Source organism: Myxine glutinosa, chromosome 4 (genome assembly GCF_964187855.1).
Source record: "Myxine glutinosa chromosome 4, kmMyxGlut1.1, whole genome shotgun sequence".
NCBI lineage: Eukaryota > Metazoa > Chordata > Myxini > Myxiniformes > Myxinidae > Myxine > Myxine glutinosa.
This window is the reverse complement of record NC_136264.1, coordinates 56,397,983-56,412,575: the sequence shown is the minus strand read 5'-3', so window position 1 is coordinate 56,412,575 and position 14,593 is coordinate 56,397,983. Positions and strand designations below refer to the sequence as shown.

At 48.3% G+C, this 14,593-nt stretch overlaps 1 protein-coding gene across 6 annotated transcripts in view; it reads left to right on the top strand.

Annotated features, from left to right (window-relative positions):
* Positions 1 to 10,229: 10,229 nt before the first annotated feature.
* The window catches only part of LOC137424664 (uncharacterized), a 140,223-nt gene continuing 135,859 nt past the window's right edge, over positions 10,230 to 14,593 (top strand). For 3 of the 6 annotated variants that reach the window (XM_068112360.2, XM_068112358.2, XM_068112361.2), the window contains exon 1: positions 10,244 to 11,014. In XM_068112360.2, the coding sequence (XP_067968461.2) occupies positions 10,825 to 11,014 (190 nt within the window). In that variant the 5' untranslated portion in view covers positions 10,244 to 10,824. Of the gene's footprint in view, positions 11,015 to 14,593 lie in introns of all 6 variants that reach the window. The other 3 variants (XM_068112359.2, XM_078775727.1, XM_078775726.1) reach the window with 2 other exon arrangements.

Genomic DNA, 14,593 nt, shown 5'->3' with positions numbered 1-14,593 from the left:
CGTATTTGAAGACAGGGAGGTGGGAGTGTTGAACACTTGAGATTGGGAGGGGGTGGAGGGGAGGGAGTTGAGGACTTGGGGTTGGGAGAGGGGGTTTAAGACTTGTGGTCGGGTGAGAGACGGGTTGAGGACTCAAAGTCACACTTTGCATTATGCGGAATTTCTACGGTACATGCGACTCTGCTGGTATCCAATAAAAGCCATTCAGATTATCAACAACGTTTTTAGTACTGCAGTCTGCTTACAGTCTTTTGATTTGTCCTTGTACCAAATCATAGTCGGCATTTTCTGCCAAGTATCACGGGAATTATCAACCCATCCCCGCTGTGGGAGACGGAGTTTTGCAATCACTTCTGTGTCTGTGTGTCTGTCCAGACCGTAACTTTCTTTAAACAATTTGAGCTTCTGTCATCAGATTTTCAACAAAGGTTTATTATGAGAATATGGAGAAGATAAATTAATAAGTTGGTCAAAAGGTCAATCTCAAAAAAGCTTTATGATGAGAAGATGGAGAAAACAAATTAATAATTCGATCAAAAGGTCAAAGGTTGCATAAAATCATCAATTTTCATCTGATTGACCTGAAATGTTAAGAATTTGCATATTGGGTCAATGAATTGGTTCACCAATCAAAAGCTAGAAGCCAATTGTTTGTTTTTTTAGAACAAAAGGTCAAAAGTCGAGGTTGCATAAAACCATCAATTTTCACCAGATTGACCTGAAATTTTAAGAATTTACATACTGCGTCACTGAATTGATTACCCATCAAAATATAGCAGCTGTTTGTTTGTTTTTTTAGATTAAAAAGTTAAAGGTCAAGCTTACATAAAATCGTCAATTTTCATACAATTGACTTGAAATAATTTGAGCATGGTTTGCATGCATATTGGGTCACTGAAGCATATTGCTTTTGATATTGTTACATTTGTGGGGGGTAGGCAGTACCTTAGTCCAGGTAGAATTGCATAGGTAGTGTGCTCCGACTGTCGGGAAGAAGGAGGAACCCTCATGTATCATAAGTATGGATCTGGTAGACAGTATGTAATGCAAGCTCGTATCTTAATTCCCATTATGAGGGGTGGGGTTATGTTAATTAGTTAGGGATTAATGGTAAATCCCCTGTACAGTGCATTCAGAAAGTATTCAGACCCCTTCACTTTTTTCACATTTTGTTATGTTGCAGCCTTATGCTGAAATCGTTTAAATTCATTTTTCCCCTCATCAATCTACACTCAATACCCCTTAATGACAAAGAGAAAACAGGATTTTAGAAAGTTTTGCAAATTTATTAAAAATAAAAAACAGAAATATCACATTGACATAAGTATTCATACTGTCGTGCAACCGCCGAAATTTATATCAGGCGATCGCGGATGCCGATCACGAAGGCTTTAACTCCGAGACGGAAACTCAATGGCGGATTCCAAAATCTAAAACACCTAAGCGCGCGGAATGGAGGGAAGCGGCGTAAGTCCCCGCAGCCTTAACTATTGAAATCAACCACCCGGTAAAATGCGTTCAGGTATTATATACAAAAAGTAATATAAGGGTTTATTGAATAAAGGCAGAGACAGGAAAAACACGCGCCGGTAATAAATATCCTAAATCGGGATCCTGCACACCGACTTCAGAAACAAAACGAGGGATTATGAATTAATAAAAAGAACACGTCATGTAAAATGTACATGCGGAGCTCGGCTTATCTGTCTTTGTCGTCTTGTATTGTTTGCCGTCCACCACGGCCCCGCTCGGCCCCGATGCACCCACGAGGCCTTGCTCCAAGCTCCGATCCTCTCGCCGCCCACGAGGTCCGTGCACCAAGTTCCAAAGCACCCAACGCAGGCCAGCGGCTTCACACAATGTCGATCCCCACACAAAGCACGAAAAGACAGGAATGGAGAGAACGCAGGTGTGATTGCATGTCTCGTCCTTCCAACTCGCTTCTCAATTGCTCACTGCCAAACTGCGCACTGCAAAACCAACTCTCGACCACGAATGTCACTCTCTACAGAACTGTCAGGCGCCAGGAGTGAACTCGTCTCAACACAACACCAACTCTCGTGGCTCGAACTCACAGTCCTCCTGCTCAACTCCTGCTCAACTCCTGCTCAAATGCGCACACGAACTCTCGATCCAAAAACTTCCAGCAAAGGCGTCCGGCGCTGTTAATATCCCTGGCCGGCGACGTCAGCTTTGGCGCACTGTCCTGCCAATCAGAGCCTCCCCCGGCTCGCCGGCTTGTCCAGGAGCACGCCTACTGCACCACTCTCACTCCCGTCCCCTACTCCTTGGTCACAGCACGTGCTATGCGAGGCGGGTAGGCCTCACCCAGGTGCAAATGGTGGCGGCCAATTGTGGCGGTGTTCTAGCCCAATTTCTTCCTAACTCATGTCAAGGGGAAGGGCATCATTAATGTTGTACTAAAGGTCCCAACTAATGTTTAAGTGGTGTGCAGTGCCAAAATGGACAAAGGTTTGGCTACCAGGTGAGACATACAAGGGCTCTACTCATTATTCCCTGCACTACTTAACACACAAATCTCCTGGTAGATTCACAATCATACATCTTAGCCGACAAAACGCCTACACATGACTTATTACAGGTAGATTCCCTATCGCAACAGTCAAAGCATGTTACCAACTCAGATCTACTCTGCTCTACATCTATCACTACCCAAATTCGTAACACAGACCCCCCCCCCTCCCCACCCCCTGGAACCGTAGCTCCTGCAAGGTTCACTGCAGGCGCTACCATTCCAGCCTTAACCCTTACTGTCACACACTTAATTAACCTATGAAATAAATAAGGAAGGGCTGTGGGAAGTGAGTCGGACTACCTACCTACACTTCCTTAACAACTAAACCCCTTACCCATCATGCAATCATGTATGTACATTTTCTTCATTCCATCGCTCCTGTGGTGGGAGGAACAAACAACACTCAAAAATCTACCTTATCCACAAAACTTACCAACTTACAAAATTCCAAAAACTATATAAATCTGTACATACCCCGGTCTACAGACCGCAACCCCCAGGTGGATGCCATAAGACACAACCTTACCTGCGGGGCCATCCCAATTCACCCCCTAAATTTCCACGGGCCCTGTCCAGATGTTGCAGGCGAGTGACATGGCTCGGTGGATTTCGCCCACATTCATTCGACACAAACCCCCTTATCCACTCATTCTCAATCCACCACTCATTACTGCATTGCAAAAACCAACAAAGCACTTATTTCACCCCCCTGCAGGACCATGGCATTGATGTCATTCATGTGTGTGCATTCCTCAACTCGGCAGCGGGGAGGTACCGCACAAAAAGATGGTGGGGGTGCTTCAGGCTGTGGTGCCCGCAGTCCCAAAACAAGTCAACCGACTTACAAGTTAATTGCCCCCCCCCCCCTTTACCTCTTGGCCCATGGCAGCCCAACAGCCCCTTTCCGCCATTACCTCGCCTGTGAGGGTCTCCACACACACCAGGCTCCTCCTGCTTCAGCGCAGCAACACGGGTCACCGGGGGACTTCCTCACCCCGAGGTGCCCAACCAGACCCTCTACCGACGAGCTCCAATTTCCAGTTACCACCGGCTGCCAGGGGTAATTTCCGCAAAGGGGGGCCGCAGGCATTGCTCCTCGGAGCTTGATCCGTACCTTCGGACACACACACCTTCCCCACCCACAAGACCCCAAAACACACTTCCTCCCCCGCTGCCATTCAATTCTCCACACAACTATGCACAATTCATAGATGGTGTACAAGATGTTCCAAAGCTTTGCCATGGCCTGCCACATGTGAAATCCCATTCACAGTTCAAATCATTACATTTTTCAAAAGCACATTTCCAAAACTCCATAATCACCACTCGCTCACATTTCTCTAACCTCACGACCACATGAAAACACACCACCTCTACACATAAACACACGCCACCCACAAGACACCGTGTGGCCCCCATTCCATCCCCCTCACCGGCCACGTCATCACTCTCACCCGCCTCCCAACTCCAAATTACATGTCCCCAAAATTTCCACAAGCAAGTCCTGAAGCCTGGGACAGTACTCCTCAAAACACTCACCTCAAGTGTAGGTAACTATCGGTTGGTCAGGTCCAAAGTGCAATCCACCCATTCAAATCCCAAAATTTCACATTGGGCCTACCAAATCTCTCCAAATTTCTCTTTTGTCCCCACTATACTGGCAGGTATGTGGATCCGCATCCGACGGTGATCATCGCTACACAACTACCAGTGCCCAGACAGCTCTGCACCTCTACCGTGCAAGGGTCATAGGGACAAGGTGAGCAGTCAAAACGCCAACATGGCCCATGAGTGTCCATAAGGGTGCGACCCACCATCCATCCTTCGGCCCCCCTGCGAGGAACACAGCTGCACCAGCCTCCGCTGGCCAATGTGGTGAGCACTTGCTGCCACAACACACACTACCGCACACACAACCTCGGCCCTGGGGGAGACGGTCGCAGTGCGTGGCATTCCCCTCACGTCACCTACGCCGCCCTCTCGTCCCCCCAGTCCACAGAACCGCATCCCCCCAGTGCTCACCCACACTTGACCACACCAAGGTCCAGTCAACAGCCATGCTCCACCAGGAGACCCACCCAGAAGACATGGTCCACACACCTCGGACACCCATAGCACCACGTTGACCCTCAGGCTACACAACTACATCCCCATAACCCCGCATCCCAAATATCAGCACAGTTGCCCCCGCAACCAGTTGAAAGCTGTGTCTTGCTACCCTATTAATTTTATCACAGCCTCCAACACTTTGGTCTACACACCTGGATCAATAATGGCGTCACTGTACAGTGTCCACCATTTCTCTTCACAAAATTCACCCTTAAATTTGCATCTAACCCACAGATTACCCATGCCAAACATTTTTCACATTTCCCTAATCTCAACCAAAGAAAGATGCTTTGCCATACACATGCCAGCCGAGCATGGCCCATATGCTCGGCTCATTACACATCTCAAATTCACCAACCCCATGGCTCTCTTCCCAAACCGAGAGTCCATAAATCATAATGGAGCATCTGTGGAAGGTCACTCTCACACCATCACGGTCCACAGATACCCCAATGGTTGTCCGGCAGGCTATCTCCATCCCTGTCCATTCGGTTTGACCCGCGTCCATAGACCAACACAACATGTCAGGTCACCACATGCTGGTTGTCCCAAAGACTCAGAGAGAGGGTGCCAGGTTGCATGCCCGGGTGCTCACTACATCAGGCCCATCTTGGCCGTCCGTGGTGCCACCACCAAAGCGCGACCCACAACACCTTCCCCTAGTGGTCCTCAATATCTGCCATCCCAGGCTTGAGAAACCACCTCGGACCCCCTGAAGGTCTTAACCCCCACCAGGGTCCGGTGACCCTGTCGGCCAGAGCCACACACCCAGCCGGCGCCCCGACGGACAAGGGACGCCACACTCCACCAGACCCCCCGTTGGGCCCAGGTCATACCATGCCACCCATGGCTGGACCCCACGTCCAAATCTCGCCAGCACAGCCCCCCAGCTGGCTGGCATTCCCAAATTTTGAAAGGGGCAACTTTTGCCCGAGGCCATCTCCCATGACCTCTCCTGGTCCAAACTCCGCAGCCCGGGGACCACCTCCCTCCATGGCTGTGCCAAATCCATTTCCCATTTCCATTTAATTTTAATTTTAAATTTCCTTTTAAAAATTTTCATCTCCTGTCCCAAACCGCAGCTGCAGGCAACAACTCCTATCAGAGGTTGTTCTGCCCTTCCCTGCAGCTGGTCCAATTTCCCTACGGGGACCAAATCGTCGGAGGCTCTATCTCCCGATCCTCCAAGATCCAAATCCAGCCCGGAGTCAACACACTACCCCAGCTGGTCGTCCAATTTTGGAGCCTCTGTTGCCCAATCGGTATGCACGGTGAGGGTCCCCACGGTCACCACAACCACCTCCTCGGACCGACTCACCTCATCCCCCAGGCTCCTTTGGGCCTGGTCAAACCCTACCTCTATGGGACTGTCCCACTGTCCCAGGTCCCCAGCCGCTGGATCAAATCATCCTCATTATCATCATCATTACAAATCATTGGCAGCCCCGACAGGTCTTCATCAATATCCCCAATAAATACAAGGTCCGGCTCCATTACACGGACCCCCAAAAACTCTACCCCCTCTTGCTCCGCACCATCGCCCTGGTGCTGCACCAATTCCAATTCATCCCCCTGTTGAGGTGTTGTGGCATGCACCCGGTCCCGAAAAACAACCAGGCCACCAGGTGGGAAACATTCCCTACTACAATTCTCACATTCCAAATTTCCTTCCCCATTCACCTGTGGGCACTCCCCGCTCACCTGTGGACACTCCACGTTTACCTGCAGGCATTCCCCATTTCCCTGTGGACACTCCATGTTTACCTGCAGGCATTCCCCATCTACCTGTTCACATTCCCCATCCACCTGTGGACATTCCCCATCCACCTCTGCACCTGCAGTCTCTCCATCTACCTGTGGGCAGCCCACGCTCACCTGTACACATGCCACAATTGCCAATTTTGCCATTCCCGGCTCCTGAGCCCCGGTGGCACCATTCGTTCGTCCTTCCCTCAATTTATTCGTCCATTCATCAATTATATTTCCCACTCCCTCAATTTTTCCCTCCAATCGATCACGCATTCCCTTCATTCCTTCCCTACATTCATTCCCCTGGGACTCCATTTTGCTTTCCATTCGCTCACTATCGGCCCTCATTTCTCCCATCTCCTTACTCATTCCCTCCATTTTCTTTTCCAACCCACTTTTCATTTCTCGCATTTCGCCCTTCAATTCCTTATTGGTTTGCTCTCTGCTCTCATTTATTAAATCCCTCATAAATTTATTAAGGCCTAGTCGTCTCTGGAGGCCGTCCCTCCGGCGGGGGAAGTTCCAACGCTATCCTCCATTTCCCCCATTTTCGGCTCACTCCCTACACTGACGGAGGCCTCGCTACGTACCTCCATTTCGTCGATCTCGGACATCCGCTTTTCGGAAGGTCGTTTCCCACGCGCGTATTATTTTACCAAAAAATAAATAAAAATTGAAATTTGTCGAAGACGCGATATCGCGCTCCGTACGCCCAATTGATTATTCAAATTTCTCCGCCTCGACTATAAAAATTACGGTTCCAAATGCTGGGCGGGGTTTTTCACCCAGCCGGCATCGACTCGCTACCTCTGGACAAAAAAATTGGCCGCTAGATTCGAATCCCTAACTCCTGACACCAAATGTCGCGTAACCGCCGAAATTTATATCAGGCGATCGCGGATGCCGATCACGAAGGCTTTAACTCCGAGGCGGAAACTCAATAGCGGATTCCAAAATCTAAAACACCTAAGCGCGCGGAATGGAGGGAAGCGGCGTAAGCCCCGCAGCCTTAACTATTGAAATCAACCACCCGGTAAACTGCGTTCAGGTATTAGCTATATACAAAAAGTAATATAAGGGTTTATTGGATAAAGGCAGAGACAGGAAAAACACGCGCCGGTAATAAATATCCTAAATCGGGATCCCACACAACGACTTCAGAAACAAAACGAGGGATTATGAATTAATAAAAAGAACACGTCATGTAAAATGTACACGCAGAGCTCGGCTTATCTGTCTTTGTCGTCTTGTATTGTTTGCCGTCCACCACGGCCCCGATGCACCCACGAGGCCTTGCTCCAAGCTCCTATCATCTCGCCACCCACGAGGTCCGTGCACCAAAATCCAAAGCACCCAACGCAGGCCAGCGGCTTCACACAAGGTCGATCCCCACACAAAGCACGAAAAGACAGGAACAGCGAGAACGCAGGTGTGATTGCACGTCTCGTCCTTCCAACTCGCTTCTCAATTGACACTGCCAAACTGCGCACTGCAAAACCAACTCTCGACCACGAATGTCACTCTCTACCGAACTGCCAAGGGCCAGGAGTGAACTCGTCTCAACTCAACACCAACTCTCGTGGCTCGAACTCACAGTCCTCCTGCTCAACTCCTGCTCAAATGCGCACACGAACTCTCGATCCAAAAACTTCCAGCAAAGGCGTCCGGCGCTGTTAATATCCCTGGCCGGTGACGTCAGCTTTGGCGCACTGTCCTGCCAATCAGAGCCTCCCCCGGCTCGCCGGCTCGTCCAGGGGCACGCCCACTGCGCCACTCTCACTCCCATCCCCTCCTCCTTGGTCACAGCACGTGCTATGCGAGGCGGGTAGGCCTCTCAGAGGTGCAAATGGTGGCGGCCAATTGTGGCGGTGTTCTAGCCCGATTTCTTCCTAAGTCATGTCAAGGGGGAAGGGCGTCATTAATGTTGTACTAAAGGTCATAACTAATGTTTAAGTGGTGTGCAGTGCCAAAATGGACAAGGGTTTGGCTACGAGGTGGGACATACAAGGGCTCTACTCATTATTCCCTACACTACTTAACACACGAATCTCCTGGTAGATTCACAATCATACATCTCAGCTGACAAAACGCCTACACATGACTTATTACAGGTAGATTCCCTATCGCGACAGTCGAAGCATGTTACCTACTCAGATCTACTCTGCTCTGCATCTATCACTACCCAAATTCGTAACAATACCCTTTGCTATGACACTTGAAATTTAGCTCAGGTGCCTTCAATTTTGCCTTGATCATCTTTGGGATGTTTCTACACCTTGATTGGAGTCCACCTGTGGTAAATTCAATTGATTGAACATGATTTGGAAAGGCACACACCTGTCTATATAAGGTCTCACAGCTGACAATGCATATCAGAGCATAAACCAAGCCATGAGGTCGAAGGAACTGCCTGCAGAGCTCAGAGACAGGATTGAGTCGAGGCACAGATCTAGGGAAGCCTACAATAAAAATCTCTGCTGCATTGAAGGTTCCCAAGAGCACAGTGGCCGCCTCCATAATTCTTAAATGGAAGAAGTTTGGAACAACCAGGACTCTTCCTCGAGCTGGCCGCCCGGCCAAACTGAGCAATCGGGGGAGAAGGGCCTTGGTAAGAGAGGTGACCAAGAACCCGATGGTCACTCTGGCTGAGCTCCAGAGATCCTGTGTGGAGATGGGAGAAACTTCCAGAAGGACAACCATCTCTGCAACACTTCACCGATCTGGGCTTTATGGCAGAGTGGCCAGACGGAAACCTCTCCTCAGTGAAAGACACATGAAAGCCCGCTTGGAGTTTGCAAAAAAGCACCTAAAGGACTCTCAGACTGTGAGAAACAAGATTCTGTGGTCTGATGAAACCAAGATTGAACTGTTTGGCTTCCGTCTGGCCACTCTGCCATAAAGCCCAGATCGGTGGAGTGTTGCAGTGATGGTTGTCCTTTTGGAATTTTGGTAAAGATGCGAATGCAACAATTATTTAATTTTTAAGTGATTCTTCACCATTGAGAGATATAGGGTCCAAAATGGCATATAGCATGATATTTGAAAAAGTTGTGCATGGATTATGACAAAACTTGGTGGATGAGTTGGGTAGGTGACAAGAACAAGCCGATTCGATTTTGATTCATGTCGGATCGAGATATGACATGTCGGTGGGATACAAAATGGAAACTGTTCAGCCTGCTGGAGGTATGCGCTCCACCGACCGCATGCCGTGCCAGTTAGGTCTTGTTTGGATACGTTTCAGCAACTTTATAAGGGATGACGGAATCAACACCGGACTTGTAGTTGTACTCGGAGATACCCGTCACCCTCACATCCACCGACTCAGATGAATCAATGACCATGAGTACACTCCAATCTGTACCATCTGTCCATGTCTGCAGCTTCTCGGCGGTGGTACCTGTGCTCCAGACACGCCGTTCCTTAGTAAACGACGTTTTCAGTTTCTGTTTATGAAGATGGAAGCAAAGGAATGTTATTGTGGTGGCAGTTTCCCAGCTGAGCGGAATTTGCCTCCTGCCGGGGGTACCGGCACGCAATGGCCTGCTATTTGGGATCGGATTTTTGGGAAAATTTGGGAAAGATATTTGGGAAAGACAGTGGGATCTCACTCACCGTCTCTTCCCGCAAAGTCGGAATGTGGTGAAAAGTTTACACGGTCCGAGTAAATCAGGAGACAATCCAAAGGCAGATACGTTGCTACTTCGAATTGCTGTACCGTCGGCTGTAGGGAAAGAATAATGGATAATAGGAGTTATCAATATTAAAATGGGAATGAAAGAGGTATTTGCCGACATCTAAGGAAAATAAACGCAGGAATGAATAAGCGAAGGATTCGGAATGTCCGGCTCCCTCTACTGTTGACACGTGGTCACACGCGGGCGTATCAACAGCGGTAACACGGCGAATGGCGGTGACTGCTCGTCGGTGGTCGTGTCCGCAGCGGCCGCGGGTCTTCGTGCGTTCGTGGTAACGTTCGCGGCGCGACGTCGTCGTCTCGTACTCCGTGCGTAACGAGCTCGGGGACCCCGCGGGTCCCGGGAGCCCTTCCGTTGGAGGGCCTGGTCTGTCGGACATCATCATCCGCTCCGCATCTCCAGTACCCTGGTCCCTGAGTCCCTGACTGGCGACGAGGTTCTTTGGTGCGGTGGAACGGCTCGAGTTCTGTTTCCCTCAGCTGGTTAAACTCTGCAAACTCGCCGTCGACTTTTTTTTGTTTTGTTTGAATCAACGACCGTTGTCCGATACTCGATTGCTTCGTCGTCCCATGAATGCAACTCGAATCAATTAACTTTGACACATAACTGGACCGTTTCGTTAAAAACGGTCACGAGAACAGGTACCAGGTAAGTGTTCTGATTGGTTAATCTTAATATTAATAATACGAATACAAATTACAATAGTGAGGTGTTGTGGGGGAGACGGCCGCCATGGGGCTGGGTGCTGGCGGCTGGCCCCGCAGGAAGGGCTGCGTACAGAGCGCGTTCCTGCTGCTCGCCGCGGGCGCCGCGCTCTACGTACTCGTCATATACAGCGAGCTGCACGGACGGCTCCGGCGCTCCGAGACTCTCTCGGACAAGTACCGGCAGCAGCAGGATTCACTATCGGCGCAACTGCAAGGTTTGTCATGATGCTTGTTGTGTGCGTACAGGTACGGGGTGGGTACTTGCAGGTGTCCGGCACCTTTTTGGGGGTAATAGATGTGTCTAAGTGTGGATGGATGACAGACAAATGGGACAGAATAACTCATCTTGGTTTGTTGGACAGGATGGACTGTAGTGCTTGGTACTGAGTGGTCGTTGGATAAATTGTGAGTGATGAAAGAGTTGAGATTATAACGTCACTGCATGTTATGCATCGATGTTGTAAATGGATTTTTATTCGGATATATCACCTGGTGTTGCATCACCTGGTGTTGGTTCGCCTGGTGTTGGTTCGCCTGGTGTTGGATCGCCTGGTGTTGGATCACTTGGTGTTGGTTCGCCTGGTGTTGGATCGCCTGGTGTTGGATCGCCTGGTGTTGGTTCGCCTTGGTGTTGGTTCGCCTGGTGTTGGATCGCCTGGTGTTGGGTCACCTGGTGTTGGTTCGCCTGGTGTTGGTTCGCCTGGTGTTGGATCGCCTGGTGTTGGATCACCTGGTGTTGGCCTAATGGTTAGGGCGGCGGGCTTGGGATCCTAAGGTCAGAATACCTTTGAATTAACGCCAGGTATGGTTGACTCAGTCTGTCATCCTTCCGAGTTCGGCAAAATGAGTACCAGATAACTGGTTATACAGAGGCATTGCATCGGGGGCAGACACGCCCACAGAAAATGATGCAACCAGCAGCCGGGTGGCTGCACACGAACCATCCATTCGGAGATGACAGCTGTGTGCATGGCCTGGTCCACTTTAAATCAACATGGTGGACTAAATGATCCCACAGTGTCCTTCCTCCAAGAGTAGACGAGTATGCCGGCACTCTGTCAAAATTTCTGCCCTGAATCACTCTGGGAAGGCAATGGCAAACCACCCAGTGTAATCCTAGCCAAGAAGCTGCTTTGGCAGCTTGGACCTTCCCTTAGGTAGAGCAGTCTGCGTCTCAGGAACTTGAGTTACTACCTGCTGAAGCCAATGATTCCATTCTGATTCTGGTGCACCATACTCTTGCAGAGCGTGGGCGCTGCGGAAGCACCTTCTTGGCTGATTTGCCGTTGCCTTCCCAGCAGTAGTTGGAGCAGAAATGTGGAATTTGTTCGAGTTGCTGGCGATAGCTCGCCTACTCTTCGCGAAGGACACAGTGGGATCTATAATGTCCACCACCAACTAACAACGGCAGACGGGACTCCCAGTTTAACGTCCATCCGAGGGACGGCACATTGATGAAACGACCTGCCCGCGGAGCACCGGATTCAAACCCAGGCTAGATTCAAACCTCAGAGGCGATTGTGTGATAGGCCATCTTGCCAGCCCAGCAAGTTTCTAGACCTGTACGATAATATCTTGCATCCAGATGTTAAACACAGAGATTGAAGCATTGCAAGAGAAATGGTGTTCGTAAGTCATCCATTTTAACATCCATCCTTGATTAGGACAAACGCACCAGAATCTGTTGCATGTTGCCCAAAGTTGTTTGGATGGCAGACTGGCAATGGTGGTGGCCGTTCAACCTTTAACGGTTCGTTAAACCTTTAACGGCCACCATTTAATCCTGGCAAGGGAACCGGTCTTTGGACCGACGGTGTGTCTCGCTTATCTGTAGACAGAGGCATGTTTGTGCGTCCACTGCTCGGCCACGTGTAACCCGCTTATTGGTGAAGCAAAATGGTGTTCCTCGCCTCTCGTTTACACGTCCGCTCTGCTGGGAAGCACGGGCTTGGCAAACGCAACGGACGTGCATCAATCGCCCTTTGATTAGCTCGGTTAATCGAAAACGAACTTTATTACTCTGATTTAATGTTGTGTTGCGTTCACTATTGTTCTCATTTGTTTTTGTTGTTGTGCATATGTCCTGAGTTCTTCCTCTCTGGTCCACATCTCACATCTCTAGCTTCCTGAGGTTGATTGGGCGGCGGCATTTACCTCCGTTAAAAAGGAGTTCTTACCTTTGTCACTGAAGGTGGATGGAGGTTATGTTTTCACCCCTGTCTTTCTGTCTGCTTGCTTGTTTGTTTGTCTGTCTGTCAAACAGGATATGTCAGGAAGTTGTAGACAGATTCGAATAAAATTTCGGGGGGAGTTTGGGTATTTGACAAGGGAGAAATGATTCGATTTTGGTGAAGATCCTAATCTGAATTTGTATCTGGATCTAAGAATTTTAAAGTGATTCTTCACCGTTGAGCGATAGGGCTAAAGCCGGTATATAGCCCGTAAGCTCAAAAGGTTATGGAGGAATTCAGAAAAAAACGAGAAAAATGACAAGTGTGGTCACCAGCTGCGACGTGTAGAATCATGAGGATATCCGTTGCAATATGCGCTACCAAATTCGACCAGTCATTAAATTATACGCATGCACTAGCGTCTTTTTGTCTTTCAGCTAAATTTATTCTGGTTTCTTCAAACAAATCGCGATTTTAGTCCGCGATGTTCTTACCTCATACCAACGCACGTCGAAGTGTATGCGCAATTGCGCATGCGCTATTCAATAATTACACCTAATTTGTGTCAAGTTCTGTGAAACGAGATTGATATGAAAACATTCATGTTGTCTTTGTTGCTAAATTGTTGCTAAACTAAATAGGATTTGTCTAAACCTCAAATAAAATTATAATTCCAGATTTGTCTGGCTGAGGTACATTAACAAACGAATAAACAGATTTGGCAAAATTCGAACTTTTAAAAAAAAGATCGCATATTCACCCAGGGTTCTGAGAGGCTGAAGAAGAAGAAACCTCGCATGGGCTTCCCAGACCAAAAAATAATTCTGGCTCTGCGATTTTCAGGTTTATTTGTCTATCTATCTACATATCTGGGCAGTGTCTGTTGTCACTGAACTACTCCCTGAAACTTTTGTTTCCATGGTTGTGAAGTGTTTTTAATAACGTGGTGGTGGTTTTGAATCACATGGTGGTGAGGTATTTTGAATTATGTGGTGGTGAGGTGTAAAATGTTGCAGTGGTGAGGTGTTTTTAAATCACGTGGCTGTGAGGTGTTTTTAATTAACATGGTGATATGAAAATAGTTTTCATATTTGTTGTAAATGTAGTTTAAACTCGTGGTTATGCGTTAGAGCGGTGTATTTTTTTAGCAGCGTCGTCTTCAATGCTCTTTTTTTTTTCTAATAAAGACATATTCTGTCATTTTAAAACCACCAAAGTGTGTATTCGGTTTCCCCGTTTCATAAAATGTATCGTTTGATACGTATAATGCTTTAAAACTGTTTTTTTTTGGTTTTTTTTTCCTCAGAAGAGATATCAACATTTACCTCAACGAATGTCAATCGCGGTGTCAGTATTTGATGAACTTATAAAGACTTAGGTGACTTATATGTGTGACCAGCATGTGCACGGGATTCTTCCCAGAAGAATGAGTGGTCGCATTAGCTTGTACGACTTAAAATGAGCGAGTTTTGTTTTCACGTTTGGGCCAGTTTTACATGTTGTATCCCTAAGGAATGAAACGAACGTTTTCCTGGCTTACAATTTTATTTGAAGTCACACATGCCTCAAAATACACTCACCTGTATGGAATTGAACGCTGAATCCGAAAATGTAAGTGAAATT